Source organism: Leucoraja erinacea, chromosome 8 (assembly GCF_028641065.1).
Source record: "Leucoraja erinacea ecotype New England chromosome 8, Leri_hhj_1, whole genome shotgun sequence".
In the NCBI taxonomy this organism is placed as follows: Eukaryota; Metazoa; Chordata; class Chondrichthyes; order Rajiformes; family Rajidae; genus Leucoraja; species Leucoraja erinaceus.
In genome coordinates, this window is record NC_073384.1 from 71,030,764 (window position 1) to 71,053,439 (window position 22,676).

General features: G+C 47.5%; 1 protein-coding gene across 1 annotated transcript; it reads right to left on the bottom strand.

The window, feature by feature from the left end:
• Positions 1-1,186: 1,186 nt before the first annotated feature.
• Positions 1,187-21,861, bottom strand: stx11a (syntaxin 11a). Its single transcript, XM_055639969.1, has 2 exons — positions 21,341-21,861; positions 1,187-4,979 (listed from the first exon to the last, which is right to left on the bottom strand). Exon 2 carries the CDS (start codon positions 4,972-4,974, stop codon positions 4,117-4,119), a length of 858 nt encoding a protein of 285 aa, XP_055495944.1. The 5' UTR covers positions 4,975-4,979; positions 21,341-21,861; the 3' UTR covers positions 1,187-4,116.
• Positions 21,862-22,676: the final 815 nt, after the last annotated feature.

Sequence of the window (22,676 nt, forward strand, 5' to 3'; positions counted from 1 at the left end):
TGATCAACTTTAAGCAATTTTGCTGATAACCAACCTCAAAGGGTGAAAAACAACCCCATATTTGAAGAGGACCGATGACATCATGTTAATGGATGACTGATGTAAAGGAATATGTGGCAGAAATGTAATTGGATAAGAAGGGGGAAGGAAAGCTTTTGTTTAAAAAGGTATATAAGGTAATGCCTGAAGAAGAGGAGTAGCGACTCTTATAGAAAATCTTTCTTTACATTAGACCTCCTCAGTCCCATTCAGTACTGTGGCTACTTACCTACTTTTGAAATGTAGTTATTATTGTAACCAATTGGTAGCCAATTTATTTCCAAGGATGGCATCAAGATTATCAGCTCTCACCACTCACCGCAGAAACCCGGCTGTTGTGCTTGGATTGTCCCCGAGTCATCCTGCTCTGGCCCAGCCTGGGACACTATCTTTGCAGGCCAGATATCCAACTTGGCAGAACTCTGCTGATAGTATCAGGGAGCCAATTCTTCATCTAAATGCAAAAGCTCTGCCAATGAGATATGCCAACACCAGAACCCTCTTCGTCCATAACCCTTTCCCCTCTTGCTTTCTGTATTCTCTTTCCCCCATTCACTCTTCCTCCTCTGCCTCTAGCTCATCCTTCACCCTCTCATACTCTCCCTCCAACTACAGTATCTGCAGTCAAATGTCATTCTCTCAATTGCTGGATGGGTTTGGTTTGACAGCAGCAACATGGACTTAAGGCAGTACTCCATTTCTTGAACTTGAACTTGGATTGCACGCATTCTTGGAGTGTTGAACTGTCTCTATTCTTTGCCCCAACACCAAATCCAGACCCACCTACCCAAAACAAAAACACAGGTGAAGGGCTCTAGCAGTGACAGAATCACAGGGTACTGGGCACATACAGGGCCAAGGCAGCGGAGGCAACAGAATAAACAAGCTCGTCGAGAAGGCTGGTTCCATCCTTGGGGAGCAGAGTTGGATTCATTGGAGGTGGTCTCAGAAAGGAAGATGCTCCTCAAACTGCGGAGCATCTTGGACAATACATCTCACCCCCTCCTTGACACACTGGTCAACCCGAGGAGCACCTTCAGCAACCAAGATGCAGTACGGAACACCACAGGAGATCCTTTCTCCCTGTGGCTATCAAACTGTGTAACTCCTTCCACTTTCTGTCGTGGGGTAGACTGACTCCCCCCCCCCCCCATCCCCCATCTTTGCACATTCCTCACCCTGGCCTTTTCCACTCGATTATTTAATTTAATGTTTGTGCAATATTACATGCGTGCTGTGCAATAACTGGTCACTTAAATGTAATTCTTATTATAATGCACGTGACACTTGTCAATGCCTTGTAACGGTATCTTTTGACTGGTGTCTGACCAATTTCACTCTGGGATAAATAAATTGGTATCGTAATCGCAATGTGAGAGAATAAGAGTGGACGGTGGGAAAGGTGGGGGCAGGAAATTTAGTTGGAGGGGGAGAAATCGATGGGAGAGGGATTAAATGGGAGAAGGCACAGTACTCCGTCTGGGCACCAGACGATATTGCACAGTCTGCTTAGGCCCAGGTGGGTTATTTGGCTGCTCTGTGGCTCCAGGCTCAGACCACATTGCTGCTCGTCTCTAGATAAAAGGGATGATAATACTTGGGTCTCTACACAATATTTATAACATATCAAAGCAATGTCCTAAAGGTAAAACTTCAAATCACACAGCTTTGTCTAATTTCAGCACGGTTTACTCTTTGTTGAACTATGAGTTTCCAATGTACGTATTAAGTCATGATCTTTTGATTCATTCACGGTTGCTAAGAAAGTTATGGGCACAGCAGCGAGAATAAAAGATGATCGAAAATGACACCTGTGAGAGGGTGTGTACTGTCAAATTTCATGATGGGATGGACTTCAACAGCAAACACTTGAAACTTTTTTTTAAATGTACCACTCAAGCTCAGAAAACTCACAAATAGGTGCCATTTCTTAGTGAGACACAAAATGCTGGAGTATCTCAGCGGGACAGCCAGCATCTCTAGAGAGAAGTAAGGGGTGACGTTTCAGGTTGAGCCCCTTATTCAGAAGAAGCCTGAAGAAGGATCTTGACCCGAAACATCACCTGTTCATTTTCTCCAGAGATGCTGCCTGCCCTGCTGTGTTACTCCAGCATTTTGTGTCTATTTTCGGTGTAAACCAGCATCTGCAGTTCCTTCCCAAACCATTGCTTTAGTGCATTTATTTGACTCTAAAAAGTTGACCTTTGGGTCTATCCTGGTTTGGAACTCAACATATGTAGATTGTTTTTCCCACCGTGGTAGCCCAGAGTGGGAAAAACAGTAAAGGAAACAGAAGATAGACACAACATGCTGGATTAACTCAGTGGGACAGGCGGTATCTCTAGACAGAAGGAATGGGTGATGTTTCGGGTCAAGACCCTTCTTCAGACCAAAACGTCAACCATCCCTTCTCTCCAGAGATGTTGCCTATCCCGCTGAGTTACTCCAGTATTTTGTGTCTATCTTCGGTGTAAACCAGCATTTGCAGTTCCTTCCCACACAGAGGAAACCAGAATCCAAGACAACCCATTTCTTAACATATGGACGGTCCCATTCAATGAGGGAGTGCAGCGTAGGTTCACCAGGTTAATTCCCGGGATAGCAGAACTGTCATATGCTGAGAGAATGGAGCGGATGGGCTTGTATACTGTGTAATTTAGAAGGATAGGGGATCTTATTGAAACATATAAGATTATTAAGGGTCTGGACACACTAGAGGCAGGAAACATGTTCCCGATGTTGGGGGAGTCCAGTACCAGGGGCCCCAGTTTAAGAATAAGGAGTAAGCCATTTAGAACGGAGAGGAGGAAACACTTTTACACACAGAGAGTGGTGAGTCGGTGGAATTCTCTGCCTTAGGTGGCCAGTTCTCTGGATACTTTCAAGAGAGAGCTGTATAGGGCTCTTAAAGATAGCGGAGTCGCTGGATATGGGGAGAAGGCAGGAACGGGGTACTGATTGCGATATGGGAGCAAAGCAAACAAAGCAAACAAGTAACTCAGCGGATCAGACAGCATCTCTGGAGAAAAGGAATAGGTGACGTTTCGGGTCAAGACCCTTGGTCTGAAGAAGGGTTTCGACCTGAAACGTCACCTATTCCATTTCTCTAGAGATACTGTGTAACTTGCTGAGTTACTCCAGGTTTTTGTGTCTACGGTTTAAACCAGCATTAGCAGTTCGGTGTGCAGTGTTGGTCTCCTAATTTGAGGAAGGACATCCTTGCTATTGAGGCAGTGCAGCGTAGGTTCACGAGGTTGATCCCTGGGATGGCGGCACTGTCATATGAGGAAAGATCGGAAAGACTGGGCTTGTATTCACTGGAATTTAGAAGGATGAGAGGGTATCATAGAAGTGTGTAAAATTATAAAAGGACTCGTCAAGCGAGATGCAGGAAAAATGTTCCCAATGATGGGGGAGTCCAGAACCAGGGGCCACAGTCTAAGAATAAAGAGGAGGCCATTTAAAGCTGAGATGAGAAAAAACCTTTTCACCCAAAGAGTTGTGAATTTGTGGAATTCTCTGCCTCAGAAGGCAGTGGAGGCCAATTATCTAGATGCTTTCAAGAGGGAGTTAGAGATAGTGGAGTCGGGGGATATGGGGAGAAGGCAGGAATGGTGTACTGATTATGGATGATCAGTCATGATCACAGTGAATGGCAGTGCTGGCCAGAAGGGCCAAATAGCCTCCTCCTGCACCTTTTGTCTATTAAAAAGGAATAGGTGACGTTTCGGGTCAAGACCCTTAGTCTGAAGAAGGATCTCGACCTGAAACGTCAGTCTGAAGAAGTGCGTCGACTCGAAATGTCACCAATTCCTTTTCTCTAGAGATATTGTGTGACTTGCTGAGTTACTCGAGCTTTTCGTGTCTACGGTTTAAACCAGCATTTACAATTCCTTCCTACACAATTAAAATCCTTTGTTGTAACCTGGAGATGCTGCAGGCATATAGAATATCATCTTCAATAGGAGAATATCATTGCTGTCCCATCCATTTGCTCAGAGAGGGTGCTGTTACTTTTGCTGTGAGATTATGAAGCTGTATTAAGGCACATAGAGCGACAACGTGCGGACGAGGATGTCAAGGGCAGCAACTGCAACAGCAGAAGATCTGTCGACAGATGTTTTTCCTTTTCAGCTCCACTGCCTTTGCCAGCTGAGTCCTGGCAACACCAACGTAATCTTGAACCTTCTGCACATTCACCTCGACGTTGTTGAGAGTGTCAGACTGTTGCTCCACCAGCAAGGCCATTTGCAAGAACAGGTCGTGGATCTCTCGTACTCTGGACTCCAGCTTCAACAGCTCCTGGTGCCGCAGCTCAATCTCCGACAGAGCCGATCGCGCTCCCCGCACCTCGCTCAGCAGGTTCTCGGAAAACACATCCCATTTCCCCAGTTCTATCATCTCCTCCATTTCGTTGCCCGACACATCCTTCCCCATGATCTCCAGTTGCCGCTGGATCCGGGTCTTGCAGTTTTCCCGCTGCCTCATCTCCTCCATGTTATAGTCCACCATGGCGTCGTGGAAGGCATGGAGAAGAGTGTAATGCTGTGCCTTGGCAATGCGGACAATGGCAGCATTGGGCCCGTGTGTGCCCGTGATCTCTTCTGTGTAGTTGCTCAGGTTCTGCAGCCTCTGTTGAATCTTCTCACCTTGCGCCTTTATGGCTTTAGCGATAGAACTTGAATCCCGCTTGATGCTGCTGAAACGTCGCATTGAGGTCAGAAAGCGATTGTTCTGTTTGCCCAGGCGCCTGATGTCCACCTTCAGACGTCCATTTTCCTCCCAAATCTGGTGCACCGTCTTATAAAGAACCTGTAAAATGAAGTCACATTCAAACACAAAGCTCTCTTGATGGGAATCGGGTTTATCTTCAGCCTCTGTCGACAGCTGATACAGTTTTGAAAGTCCGATCAATTCTTCAAGCCTGTCCTTCATCGTTTCTGAAAGAACAGAAGAAGGCAAACAGTAAAATAATGCAGTTACCAGGAACAAATTATTAACAAACCTCCATACTTCTTAATAACTAAGTTTACAATAGCCAATTATAAAAAAGAAAATGAATATAAATGGCATGTTTTCCACTCCCGCAACAACAGCTTCGTCCGCTGGACTGGAGGGTGGTAGCTTCGTCTGCCCCGGGCCACGGAGTTTGAACCGGTCCATTAGCGGAGTTTGGATTCGGCCGCGGGACTTGCCATCACACAACATCAGAAGCCTGGATCGCCTCAACGCAGAGGGAGAACAAGGAGGGAAGGGACAAGGACTTTAAGACTTCTGCCTTCCATCACAGTGAGGAGGTGGCTGGTAGACTCACTGTGGCGGATGTCAAATCTGTGTTCATTGTGTGTTTTGATATTTTATTCTATGTTATGACTGCAAAGTACGAAATTTCGTTCAGACTGAAAAGTCTGAATGACAATAAAGGATACTTTGAGCTCGGGAAACACCAAAATGCTCTACACCCAACTCCCATTGTAATGTTGGAATTTTGGTGACCTATTATTGCACAGTTAAATTAGGAGAGCTCCCCCTCCTCTCACCCCACTCACCATCAACAACACCACAGTCACATCTGTGGAGTCTTTTAAGTTCCTGGGAACCGTCATCTCCAAGAACATTAAGTGGGGGGGCTACCATCGACTCCACAGTCAAAAAGGCACATCAGCGGCTCTGACCTCCCCACCATCGAAAGGATCTATCGTGGTCGCTGCCTCAAAAAGGCAGCCAACATCATCAAAGGCCCACACCATCCTGGCCACACACTCATCTCACCACTGCCATCGGGAAGAGGCACAGGAGCCTGAGAACTGTAAAATTCAGGTTCAGGAACAGCTTCTTCCCTACAACCATCAGGTTATTAAACATTACAACCTCAAGCTATGAACTACAATAAACTATTATTATTATTATTGCACTGTTATTGTTTGGGTTATTTTCTGAGTTTTTGTTATATTATTTATTGTGATTACATATTCTGTTGTGCTGCAGCAAGTAAGAATTGTTAATTGTTCTATCTGGGACACATGACAATAAAATACTCTTGACTCTTGGCTCTTGAAAACAAAGATCTTGAAGAAAACCCACGGGGAGAAGGTACAAACTCCGTAGACAGCTCCCGTAGTCAGGATCGAACCCGGTTCTCTGGCGCTACGAGGCAGCAACTCTAACACTGCGCCACTGCACCTTCCGCACCAACTTTCTCCAGCAGTCCAATGCTTCCCAGGTCCTGCCCCACTGCAGACACACAGTATAGGGCACGGTTGCCTTTTGGCCACAGTGGGGATCCCTGTATCCCCCTGCAACCTGTTTCTCTCGCGGTTCACAGACTCGCCAGCCGCCTGCCACTGTTGCGGGCTGGAAGAGTCTGTGTACCACGTGTACATGGAGTGTGTGAGGCTGCAGCCACTGTTCCAATATCTAAAGGGGCTGCTCCTCGCCTTCTGGCTGCACTTCACACCCTGGGACCATCCTCATCTTTGGACACCCTGTGCGTAGGGGAGAGGGTTTGGGGCTGAAGATGTCCTGGTTGGGTTGCTCCTGGGCCTGGCCAAGCTGGCCATCCGTGAGTCACAGCGCCAGGCGGAAGAGGGCTCTGCCCGAGCTGGCTGCCCACCCGCCCCTTTCCCGGGGTTACGTCCGTGCCCGGGTGGGGCTAGAGAGGGACTACGCCCTGTCCACGGGCACCCTGGGGGATTTCCGGGACTGCTGGGCACCGCGGGGGGTGGAAGTCATCCTCGATTTGGCCCTTCGAGCCTGCACCGCCATTCAATATGATCATGGCTGATCATCCAACTCAGTATCCTGTACCTGCCTTCTCTCCATACCCCCTGATCCCTTTAGCCACAAGGGCCACATCTAACTCCCCCTTAAATATAGCCAATGAACTGGCCTCAACTACCTTCTGTGGCAGAGAATTCCAGAGATTCACCACTCTCTGTGTAAAAGATGATTTTCTCATCTCGGTCCTAAAAGACTTCCCTCTTATGCTTAAACTGTGACCCCTTGTTCTGGACTTCCCCAACATCGGGAATAATCTTCCTACATCTAGCCTGTCCAACCCCTTAAGAATTTTGTAAGTTTCTATAAGATCCCCCCTCAATCTTCTAAATTCTAGTGAGTACAAACCGAGTCTATCCAGTCTTTCTTCATATGAAAGTCCTGACATCCCAGGAATCGATCTGGTTAACCTTCTCTGTATGGCAAGAATGTCATTCCTCAGATTTGGAGGGCAAAATTGTACGCAATACTCCAGGTGTGTTCGCACCAAGACCACATAGACTAACCAAAAGAGGGGAAAAGATGGGATTTAAGCCATCACACCACATAGTCCAGGAAGTGGAATTTCTGGGGAAAATTGGGTAATATATGTGGTTGTTTGCTGAGGTAATTCAGCAGCAAGAAAATGCGAAGTGCGAGAAAGAAAATAGTAGGTAGACAAAAATGCTGGAGAAACTCAGCGGGTGAGGCAGCATCTATGGAGCGAAGGAAATAGGTGACGTTTCAGGTCGAGACCCTTCTTCAGACTGATGTGAGGCTGGGGTGGGCGGGAAGAAGATAGGAAGAGGCGGAGCCATGTGGCGGAGGGAGAGCTGAGAAGGGGAGGACAAAGCAGGAACTACCTGAAATTAGAGAAGTCAATGTTCATACCGCTGTGGGGCAAACTGAGGTGCTGTTCCTCCAATTTACGGTGGTCCTTACAATTTATGGTTCTTCCAATTTACGGTGGAGAGAAGTTGCAAAAAAAAGCATAAAATCGGGTACAGTCGGGAAGAAGAGGGGTGAAAATGGCATGTAAACTGATGCAGGTCTGCCATGAGGCAGCTGTGTGTGAAAAGCATTGTGGACGACTGCATAAAGGTCTGATACTTTCCCCTGCAACCACAGGAGATGCAACACCTGTCTCTAGACCTCCTCCCTTGACTCCGTCTAAGCACTCAATTAATCCAGACAGTCCTTTCAGGTGAGGCAGAGGTTCACTTGCACCTCCTCCAACCTCATCTACTGAATCCGCTGCTCCAGGTGTGGAGTTTCAGTAAAGAGTGGAGGAAAAAGTGGAAGATGTAAAAGGATCGGGCGAGAGCGAGGGGGAGAGGGTGTAAACGGATAGAGTGGTAGCGAATAGGAAGGAACTGCAGATGTTGGTTTACATTGAGATAGCAGAAAATGCTGGAGTAATTCGGGACAGGCAGCATCTCTGGGTAGAAGGAGACCCTTCTTCACATTCACAAGATATAGGAGTAGAATGAGGCCATTCGGCCCATCGAGTCTACTCCACCATTCAATCATGGCTGATCCCTGCCTCCTAATCCCATTGTCCTGCCTTCTCCCCATAACCCTTGACACTCGTTCTAATCAAAAATTTGTCTATCTCTGCCTTAAAAATATCCACTGACTTGACCTCCACAGCCCCTGTGGCAATGAGTCCCACAGATTAACTACCCTGACTAAAGAGGTTCCTCCTCACCTCCTTTCTAAAGAGCGTTCTTTAATTCCGAGGCCCGACACGAAACGTTACCCATTCCTTCACTCGCTGCCTGTCCCGCTGAGTTACTCCAGCATTTTGCGTGTGTCCAGATTACGGAGTGAGATTCGAGGATGGAGGTAGACACAAAACGCTGGAGTAACTCAGCGGGTGAGGCAGCATCTCTTGAGAGAAGGAATGGGTGACGTTTCGGGTCGAGACCCTTCTTCAGACTGAAGGATGGAGTGAAGGATTGAGTTCAAAAAGTGGCAAGGATTCACACTCTCCACTACGCCAAGTTCTCCAAACGACAATCAGACTGAGCCCCCTCTGAATATTTTAACTGACACATTGCCCTATCCAGAAAACTTTACTTCAGTCAGATGGTTAAATGAATTTTACATCTGAATAGAAACTTCTAGTACAGTCACAATCCAACTGTGTTTGCTTGGACATTAAACGAACAGTAAATGCATGTTTTTCACGAAGCGGTCACGGTGGCGCAGCGGTAGTGTTGCTGCCTTACAGCGCTTGCAGCGCCGGAGACCCGGGTTTGATCCCGACTACGGGTGCCGTTTGTACGGAGTTTGTACGTTCTTCCCGTGACTTGCGTGGGTTTTCTCCGAGATCTTCAGTTTCCTCCCACACTCCAAAGACGTACAGGTTTATAGGTTAATTGGTAAATGTGAAAATTGTCCCTAGTGTGAGTAGAATAGTGTTCATGTGTGGGGATCGCTAGTTGGTGCTGGCCCGGTGGGCCGAAGGGCCTGTTTCTGTGCTGTATCTATGAACTAAACTGAACTAAGCACACTTGCCTTCATTGATGGGGTGCCGTTTATTGAGTGATGTCATGCTACAGTTGTGCAAGACATTGATGAGACATTGATGAGACCACCACCTGGAACATCGTGTGTAGGAAGGAACTGCAGATGCTGGTTTTCACCGAAGATAGACACAAATTGCTGGAGTAACTCAGCGGGACAGGCAGCATCTCTGGCGAGAAGGAGTGAGTCTCGGGTCGACGCCCTTCTTCAGACTGAGAATCAGGGCAGAGGGAGCCACAGAGATAAGGAAGGGTAAGGTGTGAAAACGTGACATCGAAAGTGATGGGGATCGAGGAAAATGTAGAATAGATCATTCCGGAAGTGGCAGCGCTGTTAACAGCTGCGGCTCGCCTGCAGTCCGTCTGTCTTTACTTTTTTCTGTTGTTTTTTTTGTCTTGTTTTGGTTAAGTTTTAGTTTGTTGGGTTGTGTTGGGGGGGGTGAAACATGTTCTCTGTCTCTTCCTTCGGGGGAATGCGACTTTTTCGTGTCGTATCCCCCTTCTTCTGCCTCCGTCTGCGCTGAGGCCTAATGGCGGAGCTGGCGGCCTCCAGCCTGCGACTGACCCCGAGGCTCCGGAGGCAGAGCCAGCCAGGACTCACCAACGAGAGGCTGGCCGTCTTCGGGGCTAAGGCAGCAGTGGCCCGACTTGCTGGTGCGGCGTTCTGGCTTTCGGCGGTGGCCTGGAGCAGCGGCCCGGAGCGGAGACTGCGGGACCCGGAGCTGGGGCAGCGGCCTGGAGCTGGGGCGGCGGCCTGGAGCTGGGGCGGCTGCCCGGAGCTGATGCTGTGGCGGGCCGTCTCGGAGCGGAGACGGCGTTCCGGCTTTCGGCGGCAGCGACATCACCACGGAGGTCCGCTGGACTGGAGAGCGGCATCTCCGGCCTGGATCGATCGTCTCAGCGCAGAGGGAGAACAAGGAGGGAAGAGACGTAGACTAAAGACTTTGCCTCCATCACAGTGAGGATGTGCTTGGTGAACTCACTGTGGTGGATGTTTAATTTGTGTTTATTGTATGTTTTGTTTTTATTGGTTCTGTGTATGACTGCAGGCAACATAATTTCGTTCAGACCGAAAGGTCTGAATGACAATAAAGGAATCTAATCTAACTAGGAGAAGGTGACAACGAAGCAAACAGAGGTAACTTTAATCAGGGGGACAGTCAGACTGGTCGGAGAATTGGGAAACTACACTGGGGTGTAGTTCGCATTGTCCTGTTTGAGCATGCATCATTTGGTGGAAAAATCCAAGTCAGTCAGGTGATTATGAAGGGGTGCAGAAATGATTCACAAGGATGTTACTGCAACTGGGTGGCTTGAGTATATGGAGAGAATGGAAAGGTTGGGACTTCTTTTTCTGGGACGAAGGAGCGGAGCTCATAGACAAGTTGGCCAGGCACGCAGTATTTATCTCAGGATGGGGAAGTCTAAAACTAGGTTGAAGGAGAAAGATTTAAAAGGGCAAGTTTTCATTTCGAGGGTGGTGGGTATATGGAGTGAGCTGCCAGTGGTGGAGGTGGTTACGATTGCAATGTTTAAAGGACATTTTGATGTCCAGGTTTGTGGATATGAAGGGTTTGGAGGAAGATGGGACAAATACAGGCAAATGGTTTACTAGTGCAGGAAGGAACTGCAGATGCTGGTTTAAACTGGAGATAGACACAAAAAGCTGTAGTAACTCAGCGGGGCAGGCAGCATTTCTGGAAGAAGGAATGGGTGACGTTTCAGGTCGAGACGCTTCTTCAGACTGGTCTAGGAATGCACCTTTGTCAGCATGGATAGGTTAGGTCAAAGCCGCAGTTTCCCTGCTGTAGTCTTCCATGACTCAATGCCACTGTTGTTTTGCAGAGCCTGATCTCAATTCTTCCCAAAGATTGCCCAAGGCATAAAACGGTGGAATGAAACAGTGACCCGCCCTGCCAAATGCTGTCTCCACAAATTAAACTAAATGGCATCTTCTGGAGTTGCCTGCCTTATTCACTCACTCACTGTCACACACTTGCTCTCGCACTCACACTCACACACACTTCCCATTATTCTGGAAAGTTCTTTGCTTTAAAATCTTATCCAAAAGCACTGAGGTGCCTTTAAAACCTGATCACTCGTGCAGGACCAATGCATTTCCTTTGATGGTCTCGTCTCTTTCCCCTCCAGTAGGATTCTCATGCTGATCACAATATGGGCACTTCACCAGCATTAGCACTACATTCGCCACACTTTTCTTGCACCCTCATCTCATTTGCTTGCGTTTGCAATTCGGAAGACGGGGCTCCTGCTGTAAAACACACGCACAACCATGGTTGCGCAACGGTAGAGTTGCTGCCTGACAGCGAATGCAGCGCCGGAGATCCGGGTTCGATCCCGACTATGGATGCTGTCTGTAAGGAGTTTGTACCTTCTCCCCGTGACCGCGTGGGTTTTCTTCAAAATCTTTCTATCTCCGACATTCTTGCTATTGAGGGAGTGCAGCGTAGGTTCACGAGCTTAATTCCCAGGATGGCGGGACTGTCATATGCTGAGAATGGCGCGGCTGGGCTTGCATACTCTGGTGTTTAGAAGGATGAGAGGGACTCGTATTGAAACATATAAGATTATTAAGGGTTTGGACATGCTAGAGGCAGGAAACGTGTTCCCGATGTTGGGGGAGTGCAGAACCAGGGGCCACAGTTTAAGAATAAGGGGTAAACCATTTAGAACGGAGATGAGGAAACTTTCCCACAGAGAGTTGTGAGTCTGTAGAATTCTCCGCTGAGGGCGGTGGAGGCCGGTTCCCTGGATACTTTCACGAGAGAGCTAGATAGGGCCCTTGAATATCGCGGAGTCAGGGGATATGGGGAGAAGGCAGGAACGGGGTACTGATTGTGGATGATCAGCCATGATCATATTGAATGGTGTTGCTGGCTTGAAGGGCCGAATGGCCTACTCCTGCACCTATTGTCTATTGTCGATTTTCTTTGGTTTCCTCACACACTCCAAATACTTACAGGTTTGTAGGTTAATTGGTGTGGTATTAATGTAAATTGTCCCTAGTGTCTGTAGGATAGTGTTAGTGTGCGGGAATCGCTGGTCGGTGCAGACTCGGTGGGCTGAAGGCCCGTTTCCACGTTGTATCTCTAAACTAAACTAAATTCAACCCCCGTGTGGTTTTAACTTTTGCAACAGCTTCCCATTCAGTACCAAGGACCAGGGTTGTCAAAAGAAGGTGGGGGCAGGGGCGAGGGTAAGGGAAGATACGTTTAAAAAAGTTGAAGTCATTTTCCAAGCAGCGATTTCAGAATGACTCATTAATCTCTCTTTCACTCAGTAATGCCTACCTTCCACATTAGCCCTTCTCATTTTATTGCATTTGAACAACTGATGCATCAATTGAGTAATCTTTCCACCCAACTGTTGTAAGTTCCCCCTTCCTGCATTTGGGTTAGGTTGCCAGTTAGCACGGCAGTGAGAGAAGGGATGAAGAAGGGTCTCAACCCAAAACGTCACCCATTCCTTTTCTCCAGAGACGCTGATGAGTTACTCCAGCTTTTTGTGTCTATCTTTGGATAACAATCCCATTTGTGCTTATAGGATAGGAATCTGAGGGGTAACTCTTTCACGCACACAGGGTGTATGGAACAAGCTGCCAGAGGAGGTAGTTGAGGCTGGGGCTATCCCAACATTTAAGAAACAGTTAGACAGGTACATGGATAGGATAGGTTTGGTGGGATATGGACTAAACACAGGCAGATGGACTGGTGTAGCTGGGACATGTTGGCAGGTGTGGGCAAGTTGGGCCGAATGGCCTGTTTCCATGCTGTATCACTCTACGACTCGAGATAGTATTAGCATTTTGTATTTTCCTCGCAATTATAATTTAGAGTTACAAATAGCTATATTCCCTCGTTCAAGTCATCCTAGTTGAGTGACATTGGTGGCACTTATTTAAAGTCACATTACAATTGTTTCCATTTGGTTTATTGTAGTCTTTTGGAGTCAGTCTAAATCAATATTTGGTTTAGTCAATTTGGCAAGTGGGTCTGTAATGACTCAATTCTTTCCACTTCCTGCTCTCTTTCTCTGAAGAGAGACTTGATACCATGCTCCTGGAATAGAGAACTGTTCCGACACAAAACATCACCAACACTGGTAAAACACTTTCAGCCCAAATTACCCATGCTGACCAACATGTTCCATCTAAACATGCAGGTACAGCAGGCAGTGAAGTAAGCTAATGGCATGTTGCCCTTCATAACGAGAGGATTTGAGTATAGGAGGAAAGAGCCCCCATTCGCTGTGATGGTATTTCAGTCTCAGTCACAGAGGCCGACGTCAGGAAATCCTTCAGAGGGGTGAACCCTCGAAAAGCACCTGGACCTGATGGTATACCCGGTCGTGTTCTAAAAACCTGTGTGGACCAACTGGCTGGAGTTTTTACGGACATTTTCAACCTCTCACTTCTGAGGTCTGAGGTCCCCACCTGCTTTAAAAGGGCTTCAATTATACCAGTGCCCAAGAAGAGTAAGGTGACGTGCCTCAATGACTATCGACCAGTGGCACTAACGCCAGTGGTGATGAAGTGCTTTGAGAGGTTGATCATGGAGCAAATCAACTCCTACCTCGACAAAAACCTGGACCCACTGCAGTTCGCTTACCGCCACAACAGATCAACGGTGAATGCGATCACGCTGGCCCTCCACTCCGCTCTGGACCACTTGGACAACAAAAACTCATATGTCAGGCTGTTATTCAACGATTACGGCTCAGCATTTAACACAATCATCCCCTCCAAGCTGGTTACCAAACTCGCAGAACTGGGTCTCTGCGCATCCCTCTGCAATTGGATCCTCGACTTCCTCATTCACAGACCACAGTCTGTTCGTATTGGTGAAAATGTGTCAGCCTCGATAACAATCAGCACGGGAGCACCTCAAGGCTGCATGCTCAGCCCCCTGCTGTACTCACTCTATACTCATGACTGCGTAGCCAGTGACAGTGCGAACTCCATCATCAAGTTCGCTGATGACACCACTGTTGTGGGACGTATTACTGATGGGGATGAGTCCGAGTACAGAAGAGAGATCGAGCAACTGTCCATATGGTGCCAGCGCAATAACCTGGCCCTCAACACCAGCAAAACCAAGGAACTAATTGTGGACTTTGGAAGGAGTAGGATGGGGACCCACAGTCCCGTTTATATCAACGGGTCGATGGTTGAAAGGGTCAAGAGCTTCAAATTCCTGGGCGTGCACATCTCTGAAGATCTTTCCTGGTCCGAGAACACTAATAGATATAGATATAGATATGCCATTTATTCTCACTATACATGTACAGTGAAACTGAAAGCTGCTCGTACTCAGTGCATACATACAATTTAGCACAAAAAACAAGAAACAGAAAAAACAAAAAACAGAAGGGAGAAGGGGGGGGATGGGGGCGGGAATAGGTGCACAAATTCTGCGGCGCTACATACATATATACATATATACAGATGGAAGTCCGTGTTGGGCGGTGTAGTCAGTATATGTGTGAATTTGAATTTATAGTAGATATAATTCTCGGAAAGCAACTATTCCTGGATTTGATGCACCTATAGCGCCTTCCAGAGGGCAGCAGGTCGAACAGTCCAAACGCAGGATGGGAGCTGTCTTTGATGATCTTCTTTGCCCTGCTAAGGCAGCGGGAGGTGTAGATGTCCATCAGGGAGGGGAGAGGGCAGCCAATGATCCTCTGCGCTGTCCTGGTTACCCTCTGAAGCCTCTCCCTGTCTGCCATGGTGCAGCTGCCATACTATGCTGTAATGCAGTATGTCAGCAGGCTCTCGATGGACGAGCGGTAGAAGGTCAGCAGCAGGTTAGAGTCCAGGTTGTGCTTCCTGAGGACCCTCAGGAAGTGCAGCCGCTGCTGAGCCTTCTTGATGACCGCTGTCGTGTTGTCCGTCCAGGAGATGTCAGCAGCGATATGGACGCCGAGAAACCGGAAGGTGTTGACCCTCTCCACACACTCGCCGTAGATGTGTAGGGGGGCTGTGCCTCCTGAAGTCGACAATGAGCTCTTTTGTTTTCCTGGTGTTCAGAGCCAGATTGTTTTCTGAGCACCAGGTTGTCAACTTCAGGACTTCCTCTCTGTAGGCTGCCTCGTCTCCCTTCGAAATAAGTCCGACCACAGTAGTGTCGTCACAGTAATGCAATTATCAAGAAAGCTTATCAGCGCCTCTACTTCCTGAGAAGATTACGGAGAGTTTGTCAAGGAGGACTCTCTCTAACGTCTACAGGTGCACAGTAGAGAACATGCTGACCGGTTGCATTGTGGCTTGGTTCGGCAACTTGAGCGCCCTGGAGAGGAAAAGACTACAAAAAGTAGTAAACACCGCCCAGTCCATCATTGGCTCTGAACTTCCTTCCATCGAGGGGATCTATCGCAGTTGCTGCCTCAAAAAGGCTGGCAGTATCATCAGAGACCCACACCATCCTGGCCACACACTCATCTCCCTGCTACCTTCGGGTAGAAGGTACAGGAGCCTGAAGACTGCAACAACTAGGTTCAGGAATAGCTACTTCCCCACAGCCATCAGGTTATTAAACCTGGCTCGGACAAAACTCTGATTATTGGTGGCCCATTATCTGCTATTTGCACTTTATCAGTTTATTTGTTTATGTGTGTATATACTTATATTGTGGTATATGGACACACTGATCTGTTTTGTAGTAAATGCCTACTATGTTCTGTGTGCTGAGCAAAGCAAGAATATTATTGTCCTATACAGGGACACATGACAATAAACTCACTTGAACTTGAACTTTAAGAGGTCCTTCTGCAGTTGTACAGGGCCCTGCTGAGACCGCACCTGGAGTATTGTGGGCAGTTTTGGTCTCCTAATTTGAGGAAGGACATTCTTGCTATTGAGGGAGTGCAGCATAGGTTCACAAGGTTAATTCCCAGGATGGCGGGACTGACATATGAGGAAAGATTGGAAAGAGTGGATTTGCATTCACTGGAATTTAGAAGGATGAGAGGGTATCATAGAAATTAAAAAATTATAAAAGGATTGGGCAAGCTAGATGCAGGAAAAATGTTACCAATTATGGGGTAATCCAGAACCTGGGGCCACAGTCTAAGAATAAAGGGGAGGCCAATTAAAACTGAGATGAGAAAAAACTTTTTCACCCAGAGAGTTGTGAATTTGTGGAATTCTCTGCCACAGAGGGCAGTGGAGCCCAATTCACTGGATTAATTTAAAAGAGAGTTAGATAGAGCTCTAGGGGATAGCGAAGGCAGGCATGGAATAAGGCACTGATTGTGGGTGATCAGCCATGATTACAATGAATGGCGGTGCAGGCTCAAAGGGCCAAATGGCCTCCTCCTGCACCTATTTTCTGTTTCTATGTTTACACTACTCTGTGGCCTGTGTTTGGCCAATATCTCTCTAAAACTATCCTGTTCACATACCTGTGTAAATGCCTCTTACATGTTGTGATGCCTCAACTACCTCCTCTGGCAGCTCACTCCATACACCCACCTTTCTGATCCTAGAATCCTCGCCGCATTTGGAGTATTGTATTCTGTTCTGGACACCAAGCTATAGGAAATATGTTGTTAAGTTGGAAAGGGCACAGCGAAGATTTACAAGGATGTTGCCAGGACTCGAGGGACCCAGCTATAGGGAGAGGTTGAGCAGGCTCGGAATCTATTACCTGGAGTGCAAAAGGATGAGGAGTGATCTTATAGAGGTGTATAAAATCATTGGAGGAATTAATAGAGTCATAAGGTTATAAGGGCTAGGAGCAGAATTAGGCCATTTGGTCTATCAAGTCTACACCATTCAATCATGGCTGATCTATCTCTCCCTCCTAACCCCATTCTCCTGCCTTCTCCCCATAAACCTCTGACACCCGTACTAATCAAGAATCTCTACATCTCTGCCTTAAAAATATCAATTGACTTGGCCTCCATAGCCTTCTGTGGCAAATAATTTCACAGATTCACCACCCTCTGACTAGGGAAATTCCTCCTCATCCCCTTCCTAAAGGAAATTCTTTAATTCTGAGGCTGTGACCTCTAGTCCTAGACTCTCCCACTAGTGGAAACATCCTCTCCACATCCACTCTATCCAAGCCTTTCACTATTCTGTATGTTTCAATGAGGTCCCCCCCTCATCCTTCTAAACTCCAGCGAGTACAGGCCCAGTGTCAACTAATGCTCATCATATGCTAACCCACTCATTCCTGGGAACATTCTTGTAAACCTCCTCTGGAGCCTCTCCAGGGTCAGCACATCCTTCCTCAGATATGGGCCCCAAAATTCCTCACATTATTACAAATGCGGCCTTACCAGCGCCTTATAGAGCCTCAGAGTCAATAGATATTTTACCAGAGACAGGGACTGATGAGTCAGAGGACATAGGTTTAAGGTGATGGGGGAGTGGAGATTTAATAGGAACCCGAGGGGCAACTTTTTCACACAAACGGTGGTAGGTGTATGGAACCAGCTTCCAGAGAAGGTAGTTGAGGAAGGTACTATTTCAACGTTTAGACAATAGACAATAGGTGCAGGAGTAAGCCATTTGGCCCTTCGAGCCAGCACCGCCATTCAATGTGATCATGGCTGATCATCCACAATCAGTATCCCGTTCCTGCCTTCTCCCCATATCCCCTGACTCCGCTATTTTTAAGAGCCCTATCTAGCTCTCTCTTGAAAGCATCCAGAGAACATGCCTCCACTGCCCTCTGAGGCAGAGAATTCCATAGATTCACAAAACTCTGTGAGAAAAAGTATTTCCTCATCTCCGTTCTAAATGGCCTACTTCTTATCTTCAACTGTGGCCCCTGGTTCTGGACTCCACCAAGTCGGGAACATGTTTCCTGCCTCTTGCATGTCCAAACCCTTAACAATATTATTTGTTTCAATGAGATACCCTCTCATCCTTCCAAATTCCAGAGTGTACAAGCCCAGCTGCTCCAATCTCTCAGCATATGACCGTCCCGCCATCCCGGGAATTAACCTTCTAAACCTGTGCTGCACTCCCTCAATAGCAAGAATGTTTAAGAAACATTTAGGCAGGTACATGGATAAAACAGGTTTAGAGGGATATGGGTCAAACGCAGGCAGGTAGATGAGACATGTTGGTCAGTGTGGGCAAGTTTGGGCAAAGGGCCTGTTTCCACACTGTATCACTATGACTAACTGTATGGAAACCTATAGGGTGTCATCATTGAAACAGTTTCAAAAATAACAATCTCATCTCAAATATTCTATCACATAATCCATGAATGCCATTAATGAGCGAGAATAAAATAAATTAAATGCTGACTGAAAAAAAAAATGATTTCAGGGGACAGCATCTTCTCAGTATCACACATCATGTTGGCTTAGATCAAACCCAGTATTTAATCTTTATTATTAAAATTCTCCTAAAACCATTATGATCATTCTGATGAAAGTGGTTAATGGAAGAAATCCCATCATCACCCAGGGTATCTATGGATGAAGGGTGTAGGAGGGAACTGCAGATGCTGGTTTAAACTGAAGGCGCTGGCTTAAGGATGGGCTGTGAATGCATCCCACTCACCCTTGCCCACAAGCCCCACCTCAGTTCAATCTGTGAACTTGCCTTACTGCAACCACGAGAATGTGGAAAGACCTACTGCTTCCTCATAGTTTCAACTGCACCGTTGACCGATATTGTTGGCTTCTCGAACTTTAGCTGCGTTCTCAGCCCCCTTCTTTACTCCTTGTACACCCACGACTGTGTGGCCATGTACAAATCTAATTCAAGTTACAAATTTGCAGATGACACCAGCTCGGGTATCAAACAATGATGAGACGGAGTACAGGAAGGAGATTTGTCACCCATTCCTTCTCTCCACAGATGTTGAATTACTGTCCCCGCTGGAATTACTCCAGCATTTTGTGTCTATCTTCGGTATAAACCAGCATCTGCCGTTCCTTCCTGCAAAAGGAGATTGAGAACCTCATGTCCTGGTGTGGAGACAACAACCTTTTTCTCAATGTCAGCAAGACAAAAGAGATAGTGATCGACTTCAGGAAGTGAAGTGTACACACCCCGGTTTGCATTGACGGTGCTGAAGTAGAGATGATTGAAAGCTTCACATTCCTAGTCATAAATATTACTAAAACATCTCCTTGACCACCTACTGTATATAGAAGCAACGATCAAGAAAGCACACCACGCCTCTACTTCCTTAGAAGGCTTAGGAAGGTCGGCATGTCCCCAACAACTCTCACCAACTTCTACAGATGCGCCATAGAAAGCATTTTATCAGGATGCGTCACAGCTTGGTTTGGGAACATCTCCATCCAAGACCGCAAGAAATTGCAGTGAATTGTGGACGCAGCCCAGACCATCAGACAACCTCCCTTCAATTGACTCCTTTTACACCTCACGCTCCCTCGGCAAGGCCAGCAGCATAATCAAGGACGAGTCGCACCCTGGTCACTCACTCTTCTCCCCTCTCCCATCAGGCAAAAGGTGTAGAAGTGTGAAAACGCACACCTCCAGATTCAGGGACAGTTTCTTCCCAGCTGTTATCAGGCAACTGAATCATCCTACCACAACTAGAGAGCAGTGCTGAACTACTATCTACCTCATTGGTAACCTTAGGACTATCTTCGATTGGCCTTACTGGCTTTATCTTGTACTAAACATGATTCCCGTATCATGTATCTGTACACTATAAATGGCTCGATTGTAATCATGTATTGTCTTTCTGCTGATTGACAACAAAAGCTTTTCACTGTACCTTGGTACACGTGACAGTAAACTAAACAGAACTGAATCCTTGAGCGGGCAATCCTCAGACGTCTTAACCCTCGATTCAGCTCGTTAAACCGATCGTGTTCAGCTACTGGCAAGCTACCGTATACTCCATCAAACGTCTACAGGTGCACAGTCGAGAGCACACTGAACAGTTGTGTAGGAAGGAACTGCAGATGCTGGTTTAAACCGACGATAGACACAAAAAAACTGGAGTAACTCAACGGGACAGGTAGCATCTCTGGATAGAAGTTATGGGTAATGTTTCGGGTCGAGACCCTTCTTCAGACCACGAATTGACTGGTTGAGCAACCTGAACGTCCAGGAATGAAGGAAGCTACAGAAAATGGTTGACACTGTCGATTCCATCATGGATATTGACCTCACCACTAAAGGGACGTACAGAAAGTGTTGCCTCAAAAAGGCAGCTAATATCAAACCTCCACACCACCCAGGCCACAGTCTCAAGGGTTGTCTGAAGAAGGGGTTCGGCCAGAAACATTGCCTATTTCCTTCGCTCCATAGATGCTGCTGCACCCGCTGAATTTCTCCAGCACTTTTGTCTACCCACAGTCTCATATTACTGTTGGGAAGAAAGGTACAGGAGACTGTGAACTATGACCTCCCGATTCACGAACTGTGACCTCCCACGAACTGTGACCTCCCAGCACCATTAAACTCTTGACCTTCTCTGTATGTTATAATCACAACTCTATCAGCAACCATGGGCTTCGTTTAGCTGACATTGCTACTTCAGCGTTGCACTGTTGTGGTCTGATTACCTAATATCATTGTATTATTAATAACTGCCGTGTTATTGTTGTATTTATGGGCCTGAAGGGCGGCAGTTAGTAAACATTTTTTTTTTCCATTCTAGAGTGCATATAACTAAACACTTGACTCTGAACGGAATCAAGGGATATGGGGAGAAAGCAGTAGGGTACTGATTCTGGATGATCAGCCATGATCACATTGAATGGCGGTGCTGGCTCGAAGGGCTGAATGGCCTCCTCCTGCACCTGGCTATTGTCTATGTTTCCATGACACTCAAAAGGATCCATTTCATTTTATTGGCTATGAAAAAAGAATCTTTTGCACCAACGATTTAAGTAGTTGACCATTATTTCATTTCGTATGCTTTCCCCTCCACATTACATAGACATTTCAAGTCGACAATTAAAGTGTAAGCGTTGCTAGCTAGGACGAAACTCCATTATCAATAATCAATTTCTTCCGAACGAGTTTCGAGAACAGGAAACGCTCTACTCACCGAGATAAGCGAGAAGCGCTCGTTGAGGCGAGCAAACAAGGTGGACTTCCCGGAACAGAGCCTCTCCACGAAGGTTGAGCAAGTTCCTGCAGAGTCAGGGGCACCTTGCTCGCTTCTCCACAACTGCTCACATCCAGAGTATCATTCACATTCACAGTGCTTCTTCCGCGTTTGGCGTCCAGACCAGCGGAGAACCGTGCAGCCTCTCGAGTCGCTGGCGCGGTTCAGTCACAGCCCTCTGTGATGGTCACAACTCTCTGTGGAAGTTTTAGCCGAGGAGAGGGAGGGGTTGAACAAGCTGCGATCAACACCCCCCGTCACTGTGACAAGAACGCTGCGCCCCACATCGGAAGGTGCTATTCGCAGCACCATGTGATTCTGTTCTTTCTGACCATCGTTCCAGGAAGTGTCAAGAGAGAGACTATCAAGGGTGTTTTACTGTCATCTATCTCAGATAGAGCAATGACATTCTTACTTGCAGCAGCACAACGGAATATGTAAACATAGTACACTGTAAACTGTATAATGAACCAGTAAAAAAAGTTTAGTGTGTGTGTATATATATATATATATACTAGACCAAGTGCAGACCCGTTGGGTCTGTTTTCGTTTTTTGGGGGGCGTTTGGGGGGGGGGGGGGGGGGGGGGGCTGCGGCATCACACTCACATTAACCACACCCCAAAAACACAGGTGGGGGGAGGGGGGGGGGGGGGGTGAGAAGAGGGGAGGGAGGGGTGAGGAGGAGGAGGAAACGGGACAGGGGGGGGGGGGGGGGGGGGGGGGGGTAGGGGGGGGGGGGGGGGGGGGGGGGGGGGGGGGGGGGGAGGGGGGGGGGGGTGGGGAGGGGGGGAGGAGGGAGGGAGGGAGAGGGGGGGGAGAGGGTGGGGGGAAAGAGGGGAAAGAGTGGGGGGGAGGGAGAGTGGAGTTGGAAGGGGGGAGAGAAGTGGAAGAGTGGGGAGGGAGGGGTAGGGGGAGAGTGGTGGAAGAGGGACAGAGGGGTAGGGGGAAGGGGGCGGGGGAGAGGGAAGGGGGTGGGGTAGAGAGTGAAGGTGGTGGGGGAGAGAGGGATGGGTGGGAGAGGGAGTGGGGTGAGGAGAGGGGAAACATAAGATTCTATAAGATTCCCCCTCAATCTTCTAAATTCTAGTGTGTACAAGCCGAGTCTACCCAGTCTTTCTTCATATGAAAGTCCTGACATCCCAGGAATCAGTCTGGTGAACCTTCTCTGTACTCCCTCTATGGCAAGAATGTCTTTGGGTATTGTGACATCACACGATGGAACGAATCAAAAGGCAGAAAGGCAGCCGGACGGACGGACAAAACATCACCCATTCC